Below are 25,511 nucleotides of genomic sequence, written 5' to 3'. Positions count from 1 at the left end.
CTGATGTATGATTATTTAATTGAATTAATTAATTAACTAATTTATTTTGGTACTGGGAATCAAACTCAGGATGCTGCACTTGTCAGGCAGGTGCTTGGGCTATTGAGCTACATCACCAGGCCCTATAGAATTATTTTAAGAGGATTTTAGAATAAAAGGGGTATATCTTGTACACTAATTTCCGTATTGGAGGTGGAAAAAAATCCACTTGTTTACTCCTACCCTGATGTTTTCATTTATCCTGCTTCACATGTGCAGCTATTTGAATTTGCAACTTCTGTCCTTTTGATAAAATCCAAAAACTCTGGTAAGTCTAGAACTAAGTTAACCATTTATACTTTGAATTTCAAATTCACCATCTGAGGTTTGGCTGCATGAAAAAAATCCACTTAGGTATGTGCAAATAAATGAATGTCTAAGCAGTTTTATTAATCAAATGAGGCTATAATACTTTTTATTTTTATTTATTTATTTACTTTCAGTTCCAGGGATTGAACTCAGGACCTTGTGATTGACTGAGCTATCTACCCAGCCCCTCATTAATCAAGTGAATAAGGAAGGCAAGTGAAATCCATTTGGTTGGTCACTGCTCTAAAGGCAGAAGGCATCATCAGCTCAGGTTTACTGAAGGAAGACTGGAACCGGAGGAGAGGCTGTTGGAGAATGTTCTCATCTTAGAATCACTCCTTTTTTAGAGGGTATTATGCAGGTTTCTATGAAAAATATATATGGAAATAGAGGCTTGCATGGCAATCTGGCAACTGTCCCCCACAGAACCTTCTATTTTTTCTCAGCAGCTTAGACTTGGAGACAGACATAGAGCTGGTGCTTCAGGGTGTGGATGGGATGGAGAAGAAAGAAACAGAGCTCCTCATGCACACTAACTGCATCAGGCAAGCGTAAGGGACTCTGAGGGCTGCGTGTCAGTTTATCATTAACAGTGTTGGGCCCGTTTCATGGAGTACTGGGAGGCCCTGAACACACAGGGAAGTATGGGCAGTAGCACCTTTGTCTGGTTTCATTTACTTTTCTTTTTACAACACAGGCACACCGCATTTGTGCTTCTGTGAGCTTCACGGACGTCACAAAATTCCTCTGCTCACATAGAAGGTGTGAGGCACTCCTGTGTTGAGCAAGTCCAATGGGTGTCATTTTCCCAACAGCATGTGCTCACTTCGTGTCTTTGTGCCAGTCTGGTAACTGAGAAATATTTCAAATCTTTTTATTACTGTTTCTGCTATGGTGATCTATGGATCTTTCACATTATTATTATAGCTGGAGCACTATGAATAGCACCCATAAAAGATGGAGAATCTGGGAGCTGGGAAGATAGCTCAGTAGAATAAGCACTTGCCTGACAAGTGCAAGGGCCTGAGTTCAATCCCTGGTTCCACAAAAAAAAAAAAAAAAGACGGAGAATTTGCTAGTCATGGTGGTGGTGATATGTGTTTGTAATCTGAGCTATTCAGGAGGCTGAGGCAAAAACATCACTTGAGCTCAAGAATTCAAGACCAACCTGGACACCACAGTGAGGTCCCATCTCCTGGTAAGGGGTGGGGGAAGCATACTTAAACAATATTGCACCCCCCACCCCATGGAACTGGGGATTGAACTCAGCATGTATTAGGCCAAAGCCTCCACTGAGCTCCATCTCCAGCATGTTGTGTGTGTTCTGATTATTGCATTACCTGGCTATTCTCTGTCCCTCTCCCTCTCCTCAGACTTCCCTACTCCCTAAGATACATCAAAGGCTACTAAGGGCTTAAGTGAAAGGAAGAATCACAATTCTCTCGCTTTAACCCAAAAGCCATATGTGACTGAGCTGAGTGAGGAAGGCATGCTGAAAGCTCAGGCGGGCTAGGCCTCTGGTGCCAGTTCACCAAGTTGTGAGTACAAAAGGAAAGTTCTTCAATAAAGTTCCAAGTGCTTCGCCAGTGATTGTACAAATTACAGGAAATCCAGTCTCACTACTGATACAGAACTGTGGTGATTTGGATAGAAGATCAAACCAGTCACAATGCCCTGAAGTCAAAGTTTAACTCAGAGGAAGGCTTCAAGTCTTTTCAGTTCTGTGAAGGCTCACAGAAGTGAGGAAGCCGTAGAACAAAGCCTGCAGTTGACACTGGTTGGCTCATAAGGTTGAATGGAAGAAGCCATCTCTGTAATATGAAAGTGCAAGGTGAAGCAGCAGGTGCTGGTATAGAAAGTTGCCTACCCTCAAGAACAGATTTTCAGTATAGGAGAAATAGCCTTCCATTGGAAGAAGCATTCTAGAACTTTTACAGAGAGAAGTCAATGCCTGGATCCAAAGGACAGTGTGGGGACGGGACTTGGTGGTGCATGCCTCTAATCCCAGCACTTGGGAGGCTGAGGCAAGAGGATCACCATGAGTGGGAAGCCAGTCTTAGCTACATAAGCAAATTCAAGGCCAGCCTGTACTACAAAGTGGCTCCCCGTCTCAAAAAAACCCAAACCAAACCAACAAATAAACAAATAAACATCAGTCTCTCTTGTTAGGGGAGAATGAAGCTGGTGGCTCAAAATTGAATCCAGTGCTTATTTATCATTCTGAAAATCCTAGGGTTCTTCATTATCATACCATTGGAGGGGCTGGGGAGATGGCTTAGTAGAATAAGCGCTTGCTTGGCAAGCACAAGGGCCTGAGTTCAACCCCCGGTTCTGAAAAATAAAAAAAAAAAAAAAGAATCATATTATTGGGAGGGTGAGACAGGAGGATTGCAAGGTCCAAGCAAGTCTGGGTAATTTAGTGAGACCCTGTCTCAAAACACAAAAGGCTGGGGATGTAGCTCAGAGCAAATGGCCTGGGTTCGCTCTCCAGCTTGGGGCCGGGGGGAGCCACGCTAACACAGCTTAGATGACAGCACCTCTGTTCATGACCTGGCTAGAGCACATGTCAAGCCCACTGCTGAGCCCTGCTGCTCAGAACAAGACCCCTCTCCAACACCACAGCTCACTGAAACACACCTGATCACCCCAGGACTCCCGTGGTACAAAATGAGATTGTTGACACGACACCATGCTGGAGCCCACAGACCAAGGAATGATTCTGAGTTTTCACATTGCATCACTGACACCACACATGGTGAGTCTTCAGATGGACTGGGCAATGTCAGTGGAAAGTCTTCACCATTCTAGATGCCATAACAACCATTTGGGAGTCAAGGGGAAGGCAAAACACTGACTTCAACACAACCTGCAAAGACCTTGAGTCCGACCTCATCGATGCCTGAGGCATTCGTGACCTGAGCACAGGAGCTAACTGCAGATGTGCAGGAAAGCAAGAGGAGTGGCATTAGAGCCTAGAGACGGCTGCTGAATGCACACGGTCTCAGGACACAGCTGCAGCAGACAGACAGTGAGCAAAGAATGGTTCCTTGACATGGATCCACTGGTGAAAATGCTACAAACATTGTTGGGTGACAACAAAGGATTAGACAGCAGTATATAAACCTAGTTGATAACACAATAGTAGGGGTGAAAGGCACTGATTCCGATTTTGACTGTAAGACGCTATCAAACAGTATGGCGTGGTACAGAGAAATAGTGCTTGAAAGAAAAGCAATTGATGGAGCCAACTGCATGGTTGTCTTCTTCTAAGAAACTGCTACAGACATCCTAACTTTTAGCAACCAGCCCTCCAGTCATTAGTCATCAACATCTAAGAAAGAAGCCCACCAGCAAAAAGATTATCACTTGCTGAAGGCTCTGATGACTGTCAGCATTTTTTAAAGCAATAAAGATCTTTCAAATTAAGCTATGTGCCTTTTTTACATGTAATGCTATTGTACACTTAGACCACAGTAATGCTACTGTACACTTAGACCATAGTCGAGTATGAATACAACTTCTATGTGTACTAGGAAAGCAAAAGAGCCACATGACTAGTTTTATTGCCATATCTCCTCTGGAACTGAACACACAATATCTCTAAGGTATGCCCACATATTCTTAGTCTCAAAGCTCTTTCAACTCTTTCACTTACTCTCTCAGCCAAAATGTAATGTGGCTTCTAGTAAGGTATAAGGCAGAGAAGTTCTTTTCTGGGATGGATAAGGAAGCTGCGTATGCCTGGCAGGAAGAAATGAGTCCCTGTTGGTGTTATGGCACTGCTGTCTCCTCTTCCTCTGCAAGCCATGTGGGAAGCCCACAGCACCGGCCCAGCTTCCTTCCCTGCAGAGCCTTGGTACCGGGTCCCAGGGCACTAGACTGAGCTTCTTGAGGATGTAGGCTCTGATTCACTTATCTCTGTACACAGATACCACAAGCAGCAAAGCAGCTGGCGCTTAACCAACACATTTTTATTAAATGAATGTTATCATCCTAAAGGAAACACATGGGCAGAGGGAGACCCAGCTTGTCTGGCCATGCAGGTGATAAGTGATACTTCCACAGCTTTACTCTTAGCCCACCTATGAGATCTCTTAGTGGCTACAAAAGTGATACTGTATGTGAAACATAAAAGAAAAAGGCAGTAGGAAGATCAGAAGTAGAAGAATTCTGAAAGTGGTAGAATCCAGTCTAAAGAAAGCCCCTGCTGCCTGGCTTGGTAATCTAGAAGACTGTTAGATAGGTGGGCTGCCAAACAAAAATAGCAATGACTGGATTCCTCTATTACAGCAAAAAGAAGACATACCATGGAAGTTACTGGTATAAAATAAAAACATTTTAACATGGATATCTTATTGTGATAATAAAATTAAAATAAAACCCTCAACATATAAGGCAGAAACATGAAAAGATGCTCAAGTTCTACTGAGCAGGAAAAGAGCAAGTAAAAACTAATGCAATTTGATTTGAGTTTTGGGTTAAAAAAATGTCAGCACATATGCAAAAAATACCTGAAGGAATATAATCAAAACTGTTCATAGAAATTAATTCTTGGGAATAAAATAAACAGGAGAATTTATAGGGTAGGAGGAAGAGAGCACTTTCTACAATTTATATTTTTGTAGTGTGCATTTTAAAATGAACCTATACTATCTTTGTCATCAGAAAAAAAAAAAAAAAAGAAACTGAAAACATTTTGTGTTGATGTGTAAAGAAAGTCAAAGAGAAATACTACCTAGTGGCCCAAAATGGTGTCGTGAAACAAAGGCTCTGCCTGAATGATGGAGCAGTACAGAACAGGAGAGCGGGTGGTCTCCACACTCGCCCCAAGCTCAGACGCTTGAGTATCAGTATATCATACCGAAGTTCTGCTGCCAATAGGTCTGGGAACTTCTGGTCTAAAATATGAGTAAATAATTGATTTTAAATGTTCCTCAAGGACTTGTTGGGGTTTGTGCAGGCACCCCTGGAATAGTAACAGATTGTCCCTTGTGACCCCCGTGTGCAGGATCCTGATGGCCAGCTGCTGTGAGTAGAAGGTCCGCTGCACTGAGGAGCTGCCTGTAGACAGGCATGATGCTTTATGAGGAAGGTTCCTCTGTTCAAGAAGCTGGCCATTCCCCACAAGGCTAGCCTCTGGAAATTGTGCTCTGTTGTGCAGGGGCAGGAGACTGAGACCACCAGAGGCTGCTAGGGCAAGATGAGCCTGAGCACTAGAAATAGGCCAGTGCCTTTTTATTTTTGAGACAGGGTCTCACTATGCAGTCTAGGCTGGCCTTGAAATCATTATGCAGCCCAGGCTCGCCTCAAACTCCCAGCAATCCTCCTACCTCAACCTCCTGAGTGCTGGTATCACAGATGTGCATCACAATGCTCAGCCTTGGTCAATGACTTTTTTTTTTTTTAAATTTATTTTATTTATTTTACATTTAGTGTGTGTGTGTGTGTGTGTGTGTGTGTGTGTGTGTGGCCAGCTCAGCCCACCAGGGGGCGGAGCTGGCTGGCATGTGGTGCTGGGGGATTGAACCGCGGTCCCTGTGCTTTGCTAAGCTTGTTCTAAGTAGGTGCTTTAGACCACTGAGCCATCTCACCAGCCCCGGTCAATGACTTTTTAAAGCAACTTTCTTGAAAGAGGACGCTTTTCTTCTCCTTTTTCTCTTTTGTTTTTTTGGAAAAGAATCTTACTATGTATTCCAGGCTGGCCTTCAACTCATGCCCAAGCTGGCCTAGAACTTGTGGTGATCACACCTTAGTTTCTGGAGTGCTAGGATTACAGATGTGCACCACCATGCCTGGCTGAGGGTGATTTTCTTTATAAAATTCTAAGGGCTTTTTAAACTCTAGTTTGTTAAAGAGAAAAATCTGACTTCAGAAGTTTAAGTGGATGGTTTTAATATTTGAGGTAACATGTCTGCACCTTCAACGGTGAAAAGAATGACTTAAATTTTTAGCCTGGCTACATGTCATCTGCAATGATCAAGGAAAAATCTTTGAAATGAAATTCCTTTCCCTGTTTGTTTATTCCTCCTGCCGTTCACAGTCACATCCTCATCTGGATTCTTATTGGGCCAAAACTAACATGGCGTTTTCTGTTTACTACATCAGTGCTTCCTTAGCGAGGTGAAGCCCAGCCCGGCTCTGAATTTCTGCCTCGAAGCCAGCAGGGGGAGCTCATTCACACAAGACTCTGAAGCCATATCTAAGGGGATGGTGGGAAAATACTTCAACTTTCTTCAGTGACAGGAGCCTTTCTGCACGTGGGCGATTTACCACATAATCAACAGGTTCCCAGCAATGTTTCTCAGATGAAAAGCCTGGGGAGCCCAACAGTCACCACCGCAGGGCACTGCCTGCAGCAGGCATGTGCTCTCCTCATACCTGTTTTTCAAGGCTTGGCTTGCTAAGCTGTACAGTCTGAGGTCCAGCGAGTCTGGTCCCTGGAGCAGCTATCACAATGCTGGTGAGCTGGGCCATGGGGAATGTTTTGGCTATGGTTGCAGTCTGCCCATTGACGACCCGGACAGGATGAATGGAATTCTGGGATGTAGGGAGGGTCGTGGGGGTGAACTTGGTCAGCATGACAGGCCTCTGGATAAGCTGAGGAGCTGCAAGCATAGGCGGAGGTGCTGGGGCGATGGGAATGTTATTCTGGGCCACAGGCTTGGGTCGAACCTGTAGAGGAAAGAAAGAGTAATTATTATATTATTTAAATACATTTCTCAAGTCTTACAGGTCTACAGTATGGTATATCTTCCACACACTATGTATGTGACAGTATTTAATATAATTGCGTATTAATAGTCATTTAGCATTATTAATTCTACAGATTTCAGAACATATAATGGTACAAAAGGCTCATTAGCACTAAGGGAATCCAAATGCTATCCTGACGTAGGACCTCCCAGTCTAATGCTGCAAGTCCTTCTCATATACCATATACCACCTCTTCAGGCAGAGGGTGAGAGGCTGATGCACTGTCCCACCCAGAACTTGTGCCCAGAATGGTGACAGAGCGACCAGTTTCTCCATGTCCACAGCTACAGTTGGCTCTCTAACTCCCTATATTTGGCTCCCCCTTTGTCTCTTCTATGGGTTTACGGTTCCTCTGCCCAATCTTTTTTTTTTTTTTTTTTTTTTTTTTTTCAGAACCAGGGATTGAACTCAGGCCTTTGCACTTGCCAGGCAATCGCTTATTCTACTGAGCCATCTCCCTAGTACCTCTGCCCAATCTTAAATATGGCTATTGCTCAGGACTCTGTCTTAGAAGCCCTCTTTTCCTCACCAGCCTTACTCTTCCTGGCATCTCTTATCTGTCCTGTAGCTTTTGTTACCATCTGTACTAAAGACGTGTATACCCTTCTCAGGAACAGAGACATCCCTCAAACTTTAGGATCACATGCGACTGCTGTCAGACATCTCTACTGGACAGCTCACAAGAAGTTCACAGTCAACCGTGTTTCAGACACACCAATTCCTTCCTCTTTCTTTTTTTGGTGGGGGGTCTTTTTTGATAGACTCTTGAGACATAGCCACCTTTAAGATTGGGCACAGGATGCGTAAAGCCAAGAGGAGACCCAGGAGAACCAAGCACAGGGAGTTAGAAGGTAAAACTGTAGAGACCAAGGACAGCATGAGCTACACAGTAAATTCAAGGCTATGCAGCAAGACCCTCTCTGAAAAACAAAAATGAAACCAAAAATGATGTCAGTCTTCCCTAGGTTCAAAAATCCTGTTTCTAACACTTATAAGCATGGAATCTCAGGCAGCACACCTCATCTATCTAAATCAATATTTTTAAAACTGTGACCCTATGGGTAAAAATCCTTTTGCCTATGCACAAGAATTTGACCCCTGGCTACCTTTGTAGCTCTGTTACCCTTGAAACCCAATAAAGGTAAAGAACATAACTGTTACCAGGCACACATGATTAAAAGAAAAAATTGTCACTGCTAAATCAACAAGAAGTCATTAAATTGAATCTGAATGGGGAGAACCCTAAATACGAGAGGATATTGAGCTTCAGCTTCACTAAGCGAGGTCACTATTGTACCTGGGTATGTCCCTTGCGGAGATCTTAAATGTCATACTTGAAGACCTATCACAATACATATTGGTTTTGAAGTGCACAAGGCTTCTATAGATGAGTGATTCTCCCACCATCCTAAGTCTTATTTCCCTGAACCTAAGGTATCTCTAGAAAACTATAGAGGCTACTGAGTGTGCTGCGGTAGGATATCTACTGAAGAAAATTGTCTGATACAGTCTTCCTGGCAAGCTGTGGTTTCTGCCTGTATCATTTCCAAGTAGATTGGTGTCAAGTGTGGCCCATGGGGGCTGGTGAGATGGCTCAGTGGTCTAAAGCACCTACTTAGAACAAGCTGTAGCAAAGCACAGGGACCACGGTTCAATCCCCCAGCCCCACATGCCAGCCCGCCCCGCCCCCTGGTGGGCTGAGCTGGACACACACACACACACACACACACACACACATAAATAAATAAAATTTAAAAAAAAAAAGTGTGGTCCATGATACTCTCGTGAGCTTGAAAATTTAGCTTAACTTACTTTGGCCTCATGCTGATACATGTCTATAAAACAAGTTTTTTTTTTTTTTAATGAAATAAAGTCCATAGTATGGACCAGCAAACTCCAAACTGATTTTATAGACTGCTAATGGGTTATGACTCACTATTTGAAAAACAAAGACTAAACCTAAGATTCCTTACCTAAAAAAAAGTCATGCCTACTTTCATAGAGTTATTATGAGCATTCAAATGGACAACCCATGTAAAGTTCTGCACCTAGCATGGTATCTGGTATTCAGCAAGGTTCTCCAAACCTTAGCTATGATTGTCAATGCTTCACCTGCTCCTCTTGCCCACAGTCTTGACCATCCCTAACCTATTCTTTGCATGGTGGCAAGACAGAACTAAGGTATAGGTCTGGCAAGTTAAATTCTCACTTAAGAGACATTTTCCTGGGTCCCCACTGCCAAGACATGTGCAGCTCTGGCCTCTTCGCTGGTCTCCTCCCTCCAGGCAGCCAAGTGCTCAGCTGCAGCAAATCTATCTTGGACTTCCACACCTCTCTCCACTCCATACACATGGGCTTTCTGCCTTCTATAGAGGACAGTTCTGGAATGCTCCCTCCAAACTTTTTTTTTTTTTTTTTTTTTTTTTGGAACTGGGGATTGAACTCAGGTCCTTGAGCTTGCCAGGGAAGCGCTTACTCCACTGAGCCATCTCCCTGGCCCCTCCAAACTTTTTAAGGCAAATTTTATGAGGCTTTTAGGTCTCAGACTGAATACTAACTCTTCAAGGAAATCTTGAGGAAACTCTAATACACTAAGGAATGGGCACTGTGTCCGCCCCAGTCTACTCTGTACACACACGGGAGGCCCTATAACTGCCTCAGGTGCACTGAGGGCAGAAAGCACAACTGCAGTGCTTAATATGGTACTTGCTGCCCTAGGTTTTTACTAAAGATATGCCTGATATCTCATGTTAGCACTGTCCATCCCCTCCCAAGAAGCAATACACTGCACCAAGGAGCCCCAAATCCTTTCTCTTTTCTTTGCGTAAAACATAGAGCTGCAGATAGTAACTCTTAGCCTCTCTACCGAGCAAGTCAATATCGCACAGCTCCAATGTGAGGACAATCCTGGCTTCTGCCTTGACAAGGGTGCAGGCCAGCCTCAGTTTTAGGAGCACACGGAGGGAAACAGATGTGAGCCGGCTGCTGGAGCCGAGAGGAGCTCTCTATGAAGACCGCCATCCTGAGCCTCTGCAGGCAAGATTTACTTTTAAGCCTGATGCTCAATAGCACAGCTTCCCAGAGCAGAACTGAGTGGTTCCTATCGGTTAATCTGACTGTTGTTCTCTTCCCTACTCTTCTTGGTACGAGAAAAGAAATGAAAAAAAGTGGTAACTGCATTCTTTCCCCATTCCCAGGCAGGTTCTGGTACATTCTTCCAGCAAATTAACTTCGTAAGGGTTATAATATTGTTACTGTGATTGCTTTACATTTAGTAGAGTCTTTTCCCTTCACTTCCCCCTGCTATTGCCTTTGGTCACTGCTGACAAACCACAATGATAGAATAAGCTTCCTCCTCAAAGACAAACTGGTTGGCAGAACCTGTGGCTAAGTGGGCTCTGAATACAGCGGAACTGGTGCGCCTGCTTCCAGGATGCCCTCAGAAGGCCTGGGAGGATTTCGGTACTGCCTGCCCACCTTGGGCTTCTCTCAGCTTACTCACCTGGGGAAGAAAGTTTGGACGCGGAGTGAGTCTAGGAGGAGGGATAAACTGTGGAACTTTGATGGGCTGAGGAGGTGTTGCCTGGACCTGCTAAACAAAAGGGAAGAGAAATCAGGATGAGGATAGTTCACTAGCAAAGTTCAACATTCTTACAGTATTCTCAGTATTCCAGCATTTTCCACATCAGACAACACTGTCTCCAAGCTTTCACTGTAGAGTTAACTACTTGAACTAACACACCATTTGGAACTTTTCCCTCCTACCTACCTGCTTTGCCCCACAAGCCAACCATACTTGTTTCCTCACTCAACAGGCTCAGAGATCTTAGACTATTCCTGCAACACCCGAGACCTCACATGCTTATATCTTTGAAAAGCCAAGACAGGATCCAAAGTAAAATCAAACTGGTGCCTAGCTAACTGGGCTTTCTCCTGAGCTGGGCCCTTTAGCCAACAGTGAATGGTCTTATTCCCATAGTGGACTTTCCCTCAGTGACTAAGTGATCAGGTTGCTTCTCTAAGGATTCCTGGGAAGTGACTATGCTTCACTTTGCTGCCCTCCAGTTTAAGTCACTGTTAGTCATTACTGAAAAGCCACCAACAGCTCTTAGCTGCTCTGTTAGGAGGATTTTTATATCCTATCTGGATATAGTTTCCTCAAGTTTGAAGGAACATCAGTTCTAAAATGGCTCAATCCTAGAAATCTAATACACAATTCTCATTTAAGTACTTTCTTCAAGGGAATTTTTTTCTGATAGAAACTAGCCACTCATAGATTAATTTGTGAGTTTCTTGACTATTTTCCAAGTGTCTCAACCAAAAACCAGTACTTCTTGGTGGCATTCAGTGTAAAGGGATAGTGAACTACAAGAGTGTAGGAATGTAGGAAAGAGTCTGCTCCCAAAGCAGCAATACAGTGTAAGAGTTTAAACACTCAGGCTTCACAGGAAGGACAGCGGAGAGGGTAGAAGGAGAGGTGAGTGAAGGAAATCAAGCTGTATTTTGAATGCAGATAATGCACTGAATTTGGTCCCTGCATCAGGACACCTCTTATGGTTAACTGGGCAGACAGGAATGCTATATTGCCTTGTCAGGCCCAAAGGGAACATGGTACACCTGAAGAATGACGAGAACTGAGAAATCCAGCAGGGACCTACAATGGCTACACTGTACAGATGCACATCCTGAACCCTCTCATGTGGGCACAAGTAGCAGCTGCTGGCTTACCAGAGTGACTGTGTTTTTTGCCACAATTTGGACAGCCTCTGCCCCAGGCCCAGTGACCTTACTAGACGTCTGGAGGTTGACTGGTGTGTTCTGCACATCAGTGCTGAGCACAGCCTTCTGACTGTTGATGGCGGTCACCATAGCAATGGTAGGTCTCTGGCCCACAACAGAGGCAGGCATGGTCGCAGTTGCTGCTTTCAAGACGAGAGGTAGTGTCTTTGTGGTAATCATAGAAGCTGTAGTTACAGTCTTCTAGGAGACATGGAGAACAGATATTAGGACACAGAAATGTGACCCCACTAAACAATATGCTGCTGAACTCCAGAACAAAACAAAGCAATAATTTTCACAGTCAATTAAGTTTCTCTATATAAGCACATCTCTTTTGTGTACTTAGAGCGTACTTCTTACTATAGGAAAAAGATAATCTTTGGCTTACTAGCATTCTCAATCGGTGTCATTTCTATGTGGGTGAGTTCACTGTAGTGACTGCAGCAGGTTGGGCAGAGGGTTCCCCAACAGATGAACAGAGTGGGCTTAGAGACAGACTATGAACATAATTTCTTCTAGTTTTTCTCATACTCTGTTTGACATAATTGATATGCAAATCAGTGAGGTATACATCATCTCTATTTCTATTTTTAATTGCTACAACCTCACTAGTATGAAGAAAACCATCAAAGAATTCTATTTATCTGCCTGTTGGGTGACACAGGGGGAAGGGACAGTGTCTCTTCACTTTTTTGAGTGTTACCCTGGAGAAGCGGAAGGGAAACTCACATGAGGATTAGCACAAGTGCTGCCTCAGAAGCAGTAAATCCCAAGCTCCAGATAATGAAACATATTAACCAACTAGTATGGGAAATACCCCTTCTTCATACCAAAGGCCTGAGTCATTCCTTGTAATCTTTTCTCTAGAGAACTCCTGCAGAAGTGATCAAAGATTCAGTGAAATGTGACAAGGTGGAAACAAACACCTGAGTTTCAAAAAGCCTTGGAGATCAGAAGATGAATTGGAGGGAGAGGACTTTGACTGATGCCTCCTAAGTGCTATACAGCGCTGAAGCTGTATTTTCCTAGACTTTTTACTAGAATAATTACAGTAACAGCTACAAAACAAAGAACTAGAAACAGCCTCATGACTTGCTATGCACATCTATCTGGTGCTACCAGTCACTCACAATGCAGGCATCTCAGGAGCAGGACAAGTTACCTGGTCTACCTTGCAGATTCTGAGGCCGCATTCTTTCTTTTTTTTCTATTTGTATTGTACAACTAGTTATTTGCCACATGTGGCCATTCAAATTTAAATTACAAAATTAAATCCAAACACCATTCCTCATCTTGTACAGGCCATATTTCAAGTGTTCAGTAAGTCACATGTGCCCAGCAGCTGCCAACCTGGACAGTGGAGACTGAGCACTGGCAACATTGCACCAAGTTCTGTGGGACAGCCCTGTTCTAGATCAGAGGAAAGTAAACCCCTCTTGCTGCACCATGCTGCCCAGACAGCTGCACTTATGAACTTCTAGTTCAGTGTCTATGTAAGTACACGTGTACTAGGTGGTTGGTTGTGATTATTTCCCTTTTCTGCTGTCTACACACATACATATGTTTTGTTTTCCCAGTCCTAGGGATCAAACCCAAGGGTACGCCACCACTAAATTACATCTCCAGTCTGTCTATCCATCCTTCCATCCTCTCTTCCTTCTCTCCTTTTTATTCCTATTTTCTGCTTTGTTTTGGTGTGTGTGTGTGATGGGTTTTTTTTTTTTGGTTTTTGTTTTTGTTTTTTTGAGACTGGGTCTTATATTGTAGTCCAGGCTGGCCTTGAACTCACTCTGGTCCAGGCTAGCCATAAAATCACAGTGGTCCTCTTGCCTCCATCTCCCAAGAGCTGGGATTACAGGTGTGCACCACCACACCCAGCTCCTGGTCCTTTTTATTTAGAGACACAGTCTCACTAAGTTGCCCAGGCTGGCCTCTAAGTTGCCATCCTCCTGCCTCAGCCTCCCAAGCAGCTACAATTACAGCTGTCTACCACTGTACTCAGCTATAAATACGTTAACATCTCCTTTTATTTTTCTTTTAACCAAAAAATTTAGTGATATGGCCTCATGTAGCCCATCATAGCTTAATTAGCCATCTTAATTAATGATGTAATAAACATCATCCAATATTTGTTTCATCTTCTTAAAAGCAACAAACTCTTCCTTACTCTCCCCTCCCCCCACCCTTCCCTCTCTTCTTCCTTCCTTCCCTCCTTCCTTCCTTCCTTCCTTCCTTCCTTCCTTCCTTCCTTCCTTCCAGGACCGGGGATTGAACTCAGGCCCTTTTGCTTGCCAGGCAAGTGCTTATTTTACTGAGTCACCTCCCCGGCCCCCAGGTCATCTGCTTTCTATCACTGATGAAAACCAAATTAAACTAGCTTTATCATTAGAATGACTGTAGCAGTATAATAGCAAGGGTTGTACAATACCAGCTATTTGTAGTAGGAGTTTTAAACACAGCATGATATTAGCCCTATCTTTCAATTTAAAATGTTTAAGTACAAAGCTTTTTTCTTTCAGTACTGATGACTGAAGCCAGGGCCTATGCACTGAGCTAGCTGCCTCTCCAGTCCTTTTTCATTTTGAGTAAAAGTTTCATGAAGTTGCTAAGTTGAGCAGGCAAGACTTGAACTTGTGATGCTCCTGCTTAAGCCTCGCAGAGTGCTGGGATTGTAGCCCTGTGCCACCATGCCTGGCTAAATACAAAGAACTTCCCAAGTTTTGAGTAAACCACACCTGATAACATTCAATCCGATCCTAGCACGGGTTACAGAAACACAGCTCTGATCAGCAGAACTCAAAGGATGTGGATTTTAAAAAGTGTTGTGCTTATTGTGACTTCTTTAGAAGAGGATGGAATACTCTTGTTTCAAGATTCCTATTGTAGATAATCCAAGGGCCAGCCAAACAGCTCAGCAGATTAAAGCACTTGCAAACAGGTTCCTGGGCCTGCCATGCGGGGTGTGCTGAGACAGTGATTGAGACTGGGCATGGTGGCATGTGCCTGTATTCCCAGCTCTTGGGAGGCTGTGAACAGGACCGTAGACCCTTCCCTAAAATAGAGAAGAAAAAATCCTAAACTAATTGTTTTAGAAAATGTTGAATAAAACCTCAAACCCACCTAAGTTATGTATTTACTGTTAATTGAATGGTTAAATAACACTGAAACCTAACAAGTTTGTTCACATTTTAGGTTAGCAATTTTTTCTACTTTATCAACATTTAGTTGTGGCTAACTTCACTGTTACTCTAACATTGACAGAACTACATAGCATCCATGGAAACCTCTTTAAGAATTTATTTACTATTTATTGACATCCAGTCTAGGCTTACTAAAGATTTTACTCTTGGTCTGGGGTTTGTTCTGTTCTAAATCTTAGGAAACTGAAAGTAAACTCCTGGAGTGCTGGAACTTGGAAATTCAAACATGATGAAATGTTTAAATGGTTCTGGAAGGAAGGGGGAAAAAGACACAGAAAAGGAGCCCATCAGCAAAGGCAATGGCTTCCAGAAGCCGTGATCAGTACTGGGCTAGCAAATGCTGTCTAAGTCTGATCATCTTCAAGAGAAGGTAGCAGTTACTCCGGTTTAATTTTGACAAGACCCAACTCTCATGAGTGAAGTTAACACAGAAACACATGGTAAATACCAATAGCAAATTCTTTTTATTTTTTTCTAAGTATTACTGACACTCTGCAAAATATGAAGTATTATTTATAACATTTTAATGTGCCAATCAGAGATCTGAGGGATTGTTACTACAGGTTCTAACTAACCTCATTTATTTGATTGCTTAATTTTGAGTGGAAACTCACCATTGTTCACTGAAACAAGCACAAATACAAGACTTCTTGTACAAGACACCCTTTGCCTATGAAGGTGTATTTTCTGTTTGGTTTTATTAACTGTACTCTTACTTATATTTGTACTTTATCATTAAAAAGAGCTTATGAAGAAATAAAAAGAGCTTATGAATGCATGCTTGCTTCCAAGTGTTCTATTTGCTTTTTCTGTAAACTGGAAAAACTTGTAAATACTATATGTGCAAGATTGAGTTGGAGTTATCTACAGTTGAGTCCCCAACTTACAGAAATTCAAGTTGCGAACTCTCACAGCTGTACTGTATAAGACTTACTTTGTCGGTATGAATGAATCTGCCTTATGAATGTTTCTCCCAGAACAGAATTCATGTGTAAGCTGGGGACTTACTGCACATAAAGGGAACTGCTCCTGCCCTGCTAAAAGATTTCTTCATTTTTTTCCTCTACACTTCAATACATGCTAATCACTTAACCAGTATCTCCTCCTGTACCACACTGATTACATCACAGTTTCTTTCCTTTTTAAAAAAATATTTATGTATGTATGTATGTAAGTATGTATTTAGTATAGATTCTACAAGATCTTCAGGGTCTCACTACACAGATGGGACTCATAGTGATCCTCCTGTTTTCAGCCTCCCAGCACTGGGATTATGGGAGTGCGCCACCATGCCCAGTCTACAGTTTCTTTCCTGAAGTTATGTATTTTGATGTGCCACATGCATGTAATCTCCCACCCATTCTCATCCTATGAACCTTTAATTACTTCCCTACAACTGCTACAACACCCCAAGTTTTGTCCTGCATTGAAGATGCCCACAAGTCAGCCCATTCCAGCCTCTCCTGGCCATTTCTTCCTCTTCCATCAGTTTATGGAATCCATGCTCCAACCACACCAGCCTTCTTGTTACTCTCAAGCCATGTGCTTACTTTTCTGACTTTATAGTTTTGTTCATCCTGCTTCTACACTGTGAGCTCGTTCCTCTTTGCTCCACCACTGAAATCCCATCCATCTGCCCAGGCCTGCTGACATGCTGCCTCCTCTGAGAGGCACTTTCTGATCCCTCTGATTATAAGTACAGTACTCTTCCTCTGGTATCTTCACAGTTCTTCACTGGTACTCTTATTTTACTATTAACAGTTTGCATCCTCTTCTTCCTTTTTAAACTATTGAAAACAGATTTTGGGAATCTATTCTTCCTATTGTCTAGCAAAAACCTGTACATAGTAAAGACTATATAAATATTTACAGAATGAATTAAAATTAACAGTGTACCAGATTTTTGTCAAGGATTGTTGTTCTTTATACAGAAGAACCTAGCACACTGAGAGTGGTCAATAAATATTCCAGTTTACTATAAAGACAAACAATAAAAACCTAAGGATCCTTCAGGTTTTAATATTAAATCTTTGCAATACAAGTCTTGGTCAGGGGATTTCTAAAAGTCAGGCTTAATATCTAATTTTCAAATAGCCTTGGAGTGAAGGATAGGGTAAGAATTCTATTCACTGCTCTAGCTATCTGATTTGCAACAGAGGTTTTCTCTCCCTTTTCTGGTTGGTTGCAGTGCGTGCGCATTTCCTTTTTCAGTCCTATGTGGCAGCACAGATGGGTGGATGAACGGACAGGTTTTCAGCCAGAATATTGGGGGTGTATATGTTGGCTCCAATACATGCTACCTGTATGATCTGGTGTGTCACATGTTCTCTTCTAAAAAATAAAAGACAGTAATACTTTCCTCATACAATTAGGGCAAGGAATGTGCCCATTACACTTGTAAAGCTATTAGGAGACGCTGACATACAGTAACCACTATTAGATGCTATTTTTGGTCACTTTGAAAGTGTTGTACATGAACCAAACCAATGTCCATAAACAATGAATATCTAATTAATTATTCTTTGCATAATGAAGCCTTAGATGTGTGGGATGAATCTACACCTAGTTTTCAGAAGACTCCATAGTCCTTGAAATATATAAAAATAGTAAGTGTATTATACACGAATACATATTTTTATAAAGAGTAATCTATAACTTTGTTTTTTATTTTTAATTACTTACTTAATTAATTAGATATAGAGTCTCACTATCCTGTTCAGACTTGTAGCAATCTTCCTGTGTCAGCCTCCCCAATGCTGAGATTACAGATGTGTGGCCACCATGCCTAGCTCATAGCTCTCTTTTAAGACTTTTACCAGAATAGATTTATATTCTCAATGCTATGGACTTAAAAAAAAAATTCTCTTTTTAGGAATAATAAAAACATAATGCCCTTCTTAATGTTGTTTTTGTTTTTTGCTACCTGGTTCCAAGAGCACTGACTGAGGAATAGCTCCACTCCTAACTGCTAAGAATTCCAGAAGAACAATTCAATTCCAGAAGTCAAGTTCTACTGGCTTTTAGAACAACTGCAAATACGAAATTCCAGACATTCAAAATAAGACTTTAATGCCACTAAAATACACAGCAGTGATGTTCTTTTGTCTGTCACTACCTTTCTTTGGACAGGTGGAAAGTTGATTTTACTTCACTGTAATGTTCCTTCCTCCTGTGAGTGAGTTTCAGTAGATTTATACTTCAGTTACAGTTTTTAAAAAGAGAAATCAGAAAAACTTTTGTTTAGTGCTAGCTGAGCTCAGAACAGCCAAGCGAGATCCCGTTCTGTGGGGCTGGTGTTGGGTCTGGCTCTACTACAGAGCTGCACCGCGCATGTGTACTTTACCTGTGAAGCAGTCAAGGTGGGTGAGGGTGCAACTGACTGCTGGGCGTGGTGGTGGTGGTACTGCTGTTGTTGCTGGAGTTGCTGGAGTGGTTGCTGCTGTGCTGTTTGTAGTTTGTTTTCAGATTGTGGCAATGGCTGTATTTGGAACTTGTCTGGTTGTTCTTGCTTTACTATCAAGTTCTTCCGTAGCTGTTCAACTACTCTTTTCTACCAAGTGGAGACAAAAAGAAATAAAATCTTTCAGAATGCTGTTTCATCAGCTGCATGGAAATACACCACAATCATATTCCTCTGACATCTTTTCTGTTAACTAGCTTCATCTAGAGCTTGTTACATATAAAATTTATATAGCTCCTGCATATGGAGTTCCATGAACTTAACAGACATTACCATAAATATGGGAAATTGAAGCCCACACATGAAAAAGTAAAAAGAGACTACACAGCCAAATTCAGCTGTCTTGGCTAATCTCAGCTTAACACGGTAGGCTGGAAGAGCAGAACAGCCCAACACGAAGGGGTCAACTGTAGAGTTTATACTGCTTCAATTAAAAGTCCATTTTAATCTCAAGGACTAACTAATCAAGAGAGGGAAAGGAGAAGAGCTAGGAAATATGAATAAGTCAAGCCATACAGTTATATGTAGAAGATGGGCAAGGCAATGATCCTGAGAATCTTCAGAAGATTTTTTAATCTAGCAGTTAATTGGAAAGATTCTCACCCTGACTAACTATATATACTGACACCTGTGAAATAAGCAACTGCACTGCAGATGGTAATCTGTAATAGTAGTTTCATGCTTGGAGTGCCTGTCATTCTGGTATTCTGAATATGGGCTGCTTGTCATGACATGCCAGTTGCTGCTATGATGTCTCTCAGGTAGGTGGTTGTTCAAGAAGAAGGGGGTGGTGAAGGAAAGCAAGAGGCAGGAAAAGGAATATTGTGGGACTGTCCTGCTTCAAGGTTGTATATGGTGAGATTTTTGGACTTATGTGTAAACATAAGAAGTATATAATTCTTTATGCCTATTTTTAAAATATATTCTAATTTTTAAATGTTTTTTATCATATTCTGTAGGGACTTAAAGTTCAACATACCAATACTTGATGAAAAATACCTGTTCCATATTATGCCTAAGATGTTTGATATGCAGACAGATGGTGAGGTTAAGCTTAACACCTAAGTTGTATGGTAATAACAATAAGCTTGTCTTCTGGATGGTTAACAACCTAAGGTTTTTTTTTTTTTTTTTTGGTGGAACTGGGGATTGAACTGAGATCCTTGCGCTTGCCAGGGAAGCACTTATTCCACTGAGCCATCTCCCCGGCCCCAACAACCTAAGTTTGCAGACCAAAATTAGAGAAAAAGGAGGGCTGCAAGGAAAGCCAACATTTTGGCCCTAGCCTTCTAAGGTCAATTAAGATTCAGGACATATGAGAACTTGTACTGTAACGTCATGTAACTCAGTAGTTTCCCAAATTTTCTGATCAAGGAGATTATGGGGCCAAAGAGGAAAGTGATCGATGATGTACAGTGTGCCTAAGGAGAGTCACATGGAGAGAAAACATTCTCTCAGGCTTTCACAGAGAGCACACTGGCCAAGCAATGGCCGTGACTCATCCGCATGGCTGACACTGACAAAGGTTCTACAATCTGAAGTACAGGATCTCAGGATAAATCCTGAGGAGATTTCACTGACCTTATCAGACCCCAAAGCTACAACTCTCATTGCATAGGTCCTGCTTTACCTTGGTCTTAACCATCCAGCAGAAAAGTATAAAAACGAAATATAAGAAGTAAAGCCATGCTGTTATGTTGAGCTGTGGGGGACTCAGGTCAACAATTTCTGACATTGCCAATGAAGTGGAAGACTCAATACTATCATGGGCTACTGGACTCTTTTAGAATATTTTGCTGAGTTTACACACCTATAATATTCAAATAACGGAACTTAACAAAAAAAAGGGTATACAGATGAATGTCCATTTTTGTATCTGTGTATTCAAAGTGGTTAGGATAGATATATAGTTACATTCTCTTAATGAATACAATGATTTGTTCTAATGGTGTTTGTAAATAGGATATCAAGTCTGCATCTTGTACAGCAATTAACCACTAGGAAGATTGTATGCACTGTGTTAATTATTGAAACTGTCCTACCGATTTGATTTCAAACTGTCTCATTGCTATTTGTTTATCAATAAAATTATGGTAAAAAAAAGTCCATTTTACATTCTTATCAACTACAGGATACTGGGCAAGTGCTTTAGCCTACCTGGGCCTCAAAGTCCTGGTCCAAAAGCAGGGGTGACTGCCAATAGCCTTATGGGTCTTATGAGCACTAAACCTGTGTGGGTGTATACGTGTATACACACATATACACACACAGAGCATGACCTTCGGCACCAACACTTCCATTTGCAAATAACTTGGTTCCCAAACAAAAGCTTTCTGCAAAATTTTGCTTCTCTTGACAAATTCCACATTGAGTGAGAACCATGGCCACGGCCGTCGCCCCTGCACAAGCTGACACACAGCCATCTCCCACAAATCGTAAAACACATCAAGCTGATTTCTCTTTTTGACAGAGTAGCACCCCTTGTGGGTAAATACCACAATTTCTTTGTCTATTCATCTGCTGATGAATACACAGGCTGCTTCCAAGATTTAGTTATTATGAACAATGCTACAGTAAACATGTGAGGCATGGTATGTATGATTAATAAAAGGTTATTTTTTCTTTTCTTTTCTTTTCTTTTTTTTTTTTTTTTGGTGGAACCGGGGATTGAACTCAGGCCCTTGCACTTGTCAGGGAAGTGCTTATTCTACTGAACCATCTCCCTGGCCCCCCAAGGTTGTTATTTTCTAATATAGATTATGAATGAAGAAAAAGAAATTTAGTGCTTAGTATAGATATTTTCTTCTTTTTTGAGACAAGGTTTCCCTCTGTAGCCCAGGCGGGCCTTGAACTCACAGTGGTCCTTCTGCCTCAGCCTTCCGAGTGCTGGGATTACAGGCCTGTGCCACCATGCCCAGCAGCATATATCTTGAAATAAAGGATTAAGTAAAACCATAAATACAAGATTAACTTTTAAATTCCTACAACGGCCCTAACCAACTTCATAACACATATTCTCTACAGAATCCAAACCTGCTGGCTGCTTAATATATTTGAACATTAAAATATTTACAAAATGGATTCTTAAATATCTTAAGTCAATACAAAATTTATTGTTGAGTTTTTATATTTTTATTATTGATTCTTTTTTTAGGGTGACAAAAATATCCCATAAAAGCCAGTTTGGGGGAGAAAAACTGATTCTGCTGTACAATATACTATGCTAGCACTGCCTCTTTGAGTATTTCTTAAAAATGTAGAGTCTGAAGTCTTTGCAGAAACCATCTACAAAACAATAAAAATGCGAAGTAATAAAATATCAAATGCTTATAAAAATATCAAATGTCTTATAAAAATTAACTTTCAAGTCTTCAAAACTATCTTTCAAGTACAGAAGGCAGAGAAATGGAACTGCTCTCGGTTGTAGGAGGGGAAGCACTAGCAGCAGTGCTGCAGATAATTTGGAGGGTTTTTTTGTTGTTGTTATTTATTTTTGGTGGAACTGGGGATTGAACTCAGGCCCTTCCCCGGCCCCTTAAATTTTGAGTGTTTTTTTTTTTTTCAGATAGTTTTGAGTAGCATATTTAGATTTTATTGCTTGGTTCCTACCAGGATAGTCAGATGTTTAAAAATTAAATAATTAGCCAGACACAGTGATGCACATCGATTATCCCAGTGCTCAGGAGGCTGAGGCAAGAGGACCACTGTAAACTTGAGGCCGGCTTGGCCTATATAGTGAGACCCTATCCCAAAAACAAACAAAGAAAAAAACAAAAACAAGGGCCAGGCAGACAGCTCAGCAGGATAAGCACCTGCCTGGCAAGTGCAAGGTCCTGAGTTTGATCCCCAGTACAAAAACAAAAACAAAACAAAAAAAGCCAAACAAAAACAACCCCACCTCAAAATGAAGCAATAACCATCCCCAGCGTGTTCTACTCACTGCCTATCTGAAGTACACTAGAAGAGCCAAAGCCCAGAACCTCCCATGTTATGTACCACAGTAGGGAACAGTGAGGACAGAACAGAGTCCTGCGGGAGTCCTGGAGAAAGTGGCAGCAGCTTAGAACTGGCTGCGAGTGCGGGAGTCAAGGGCATCCCGCTGCGTTCACAACTGCTCCTCCCCACAGCCTGGAGCGAAGCACTGGAAGCTTGAGGACAGCAAGGAAACCAAGATTCAGATACTTGCAAGCAAAGAACCATGGAGGGACTCCGTGTGTCTCGCTCCTTGCTGTGCTCCCTAGAGCATGGGAGCAGCTGTGCATGGCTACAGGCATCCAGGACATTTTAAGAAGCATCAAGGTCTGGAAGAAGCAGAGTAGCTTTCCATCACTTACGTATATGCAGTTAGGGGCTGGGGATACAGCTCAGTGGCATAAGCATGAGGCCCTGAGTTCAATTCCTGATACAAAAAAGAAAAAAAAAAATCTATCCCTATTCCTAGTCTGTCTCTGTCTCCGTCTCTGTCCCTTCCTCCCTCCCTCCCTCCCTCCCTCCACTCACACTCAGATAACCAAGGGTGGAGAGCGTGTGGCCTGGCAGTGGAGGCTCCCAGCCCAGCGAGTAGAGAGGACAGTGCTGTGAGGGCCGGCTGCTCTGTCCTATTGCCAGTCTTGCTCGAGGTGAGCCACTGAGTGGAACCTAGATCTAGGTGAGCAGCAGCTGAGGGTGGCAGGGCAAGAAGGCAGTCGCTGTATTTCCTAAGTCCCAGCCATGCGGGATCAAGCAGCGTTCTCAACCGCCCCTGCAAAAGGACATCCTCTTGGCTCACAGGAGATGAGCACACATTTCTTCTTAGACATTTTAAACAAAGAAATCACGCCTTCTGCGGGTCATTAAAGAGAAGATACTGGCATGACCAATTTTATATCTTCAGTGGTATTCACACAGGAGATCTTTAAATGTAGCCAGCTGTCACGGAACACCATCCCACAGCATTGAGAAAAGGCTGTATTTTGCAACCTGGTCATAAGCCATTCATTAATCCATTAATAAAAGTTAAAAGAAAAAAGCCAAGTAAGAGAAAAAACAAAAGCTGGGAAGAAGGACCGCAGCAGGGAAGGAGAAAAAGTGAGTAACTGAAGGCTCTTCTCTCCTCAATGCATTTCCTATGAACAGGCCAACGTGGCGGGCCACTCCCTTTACTCTACCTGTCAAGAGCTACGCCACAAGCTCAGCCCAGGGGACCAAGCCTCACACTGGCCAGGCACTCACAGCCCTGGGTCTCACCAGGGCTTGTTCAGGCAGAAGCGCTCAGCAAGCCTCTGACGCCTCAGGTCACAGCTTCCAAGGCAGGTAGTTGTGGTGGTCAACACTGTGACATTCGGTGATATTATCAACACACTCACGCAATAGCAAGACAGATCCCAAGAAGAAAATGGAATTTCTAGCTTCAATACTACAGAATATGCGTTTGTTTTCCCATTCCATGGTGTTGGTCAGTACAAAAGAGAACTAGAGAAGTGAAGAATAGTTCTCGCTCCCCACTGACCTGACAGCTGAATTCCACTGATAAATTCACAAACTGGAAAGCACAAGGTCCTGAGTTCGATCCCCAGTATAACAAACGAACAAATAAATGCACAAACCTAAGTTCCTCTAAAAAGGAACCCTGGAAGCTGGGATGTGGCTCAGAGGTAGAGATCATGCCTTTCAGGCATAAGGCTCTGGGTTCAATCCCCAGTACCACCCCCAAACATCCACAAAATTAAAAAATAAAAGGAACTCTGGGCATGAGGTGCTTTCCACTCCAGCTGGATGTCACCACTTAAGCCTCTCCCTTGCCCACCATTACAGAGCGTTAACTATTGTGAATCAATTATGAGAGGGCTACACCCATTTAAGATACCTTCTTACATAACCCCACCTTAAAAATTCATCTACCCCATAAGCCAACATCCAACCACAAAATACAACTTTTGCCTTTCATATCACAGGCTGATAGGGACTTTTATAAATCAAGAACAAATCTTACTCATTTTCACACTAAAATACAATGAAAATATTTCCAAGCATTCAGACTCACCAACCACTCAAAATAAAACAAGGATATTAAACTATTTTTGTTATTATTATTATTATTATTATTATTATTATTATTTTATTTTTTTTTTTTTTGGCGGAACCAGGGATTGAACTCAGACCCTTGCGCTTGCCAGGGAAGCGCTTATTCCACTGAGCCATCTGCCCAGCCCCATTAAACTATTTTTGGATCCTGAATTTTATATGTGCAGAAAAACTAACCTGGAGATTTTTTTTTTTTGTATTTAGTGCAGGGTCTACAGGGTCTCACTACACCCATCAGACTTGTAGTGATTCTCCTGTTTTCAGCTTCCCAAGTGCTGGGATTACAGGCCCATGCCACCATGCCCAGTCTCAATTGTTGTCTCAGCGCATCCTGGGGGCAGGGCTAACCTGGAGAAATTTATATTTGACTTTTTTCCTATTTTTTACATTCTCTTTTTAAATTTTTATTGGTACATGTGTGTAGTACATAATAGCAGAATTTATATTCATTGATAGCAGAATTTCACAAAGAAGGTTGGGAATGTAGCTCAGTGGTAGAGCACTTGTACAGCAAGTACCTGACACTCAGAATCATATAAAAATTAAAAAAAGAGCCAGGCTACAGTAGGAGCCATCTGTAATCTCAGTACTCAGGAGGCTGAGGCAGGGGGATTATCATGAGTTTGAAGCCTGGGCTACAGTGTAAGAACCTGTCTCAAACAAAAACAAAAACAAAAGCAACAACAACCAACCTCCAAGGAGATGCAAATTTGAAACTCATCCACTACATTTATGTCACATCAATACACACCAACAGCAAGGAGACAGGAGAAGATATGATGGTCTTCAGAAGGTACCAAACTGCCACCCTCAGGAGAATACTTTTTTTTTTTTTTTGAGAATAGTTTCTGACATATCATCAGTAACAGAAGTACTGTCTAGAGCAAAAGATTTTTTTTTTTTTTTTT

At 42.1% G+C, this 25,511-nt stretch overlaps 1 protein-coding gene across 8 annotated transcripts in view; it reads right to left on the bottom strand.

The window, feature by feature from the left end:
* Nucleotides 1–25,511, bottom strand: part of Phf21a (PHD finger protein 21A) — a 200,117-nt gene that overhangs the window by 30,766 nt on the left and 143,840 nt on the right. For 4 of the 8 annotated variants that reach the window (XM_023710399.1, XM_023710397.1, XM_004627004.2 and 1 more), the window contains 4 exons: nucleotides 18,424–18,630; nucleotides 11,830–12,081; nucleotides 10,604–10,693; nucleotides 6,727–7,020 (listed from right to left, as the gene is read on the bottom strand). In XM_023710399.1, coding sequence (XP_023566167.1) covers nucleotides 6,727–7,020; nucleotides 10,604–10,693; nucleotides 11,830–12,081; nucleotides 18,424–18,630 — 843 coding nt within the window. The remainder of the gene's footprint in view (nucleotides 1–6,726; nucleotides 7,021–10,603; nucleotides 10,694–11,829; nucleotides 12,082–18,423; nucleotides 18,631–25,511) is intronic. The other 4 variants (XM_004627005.2, XM_023710400.1, XM_023710401.1 and 1 more) reach the window with 4 other exon arrangements.

The sequence above is a fragment of the Octodon degus genome, unplaced genomic scaffold, assembly GCF_000260255.1.
Source record: "Octodon degus isolate 3935 unplaced genomic scaffold, OctDeg1.0 scaffold00018, whole genome shotgun sequence".
Classification (NCBI taxonomy): domain Eukaryota; kingdom Metazoa; phylum Chordata; class Mammalia; order Rodentia; family Octodontidae; genus Octodon; species Octodon degus.
This window is presented reverse-complemented; position numbering and strand designations above follow the sequence as displayed.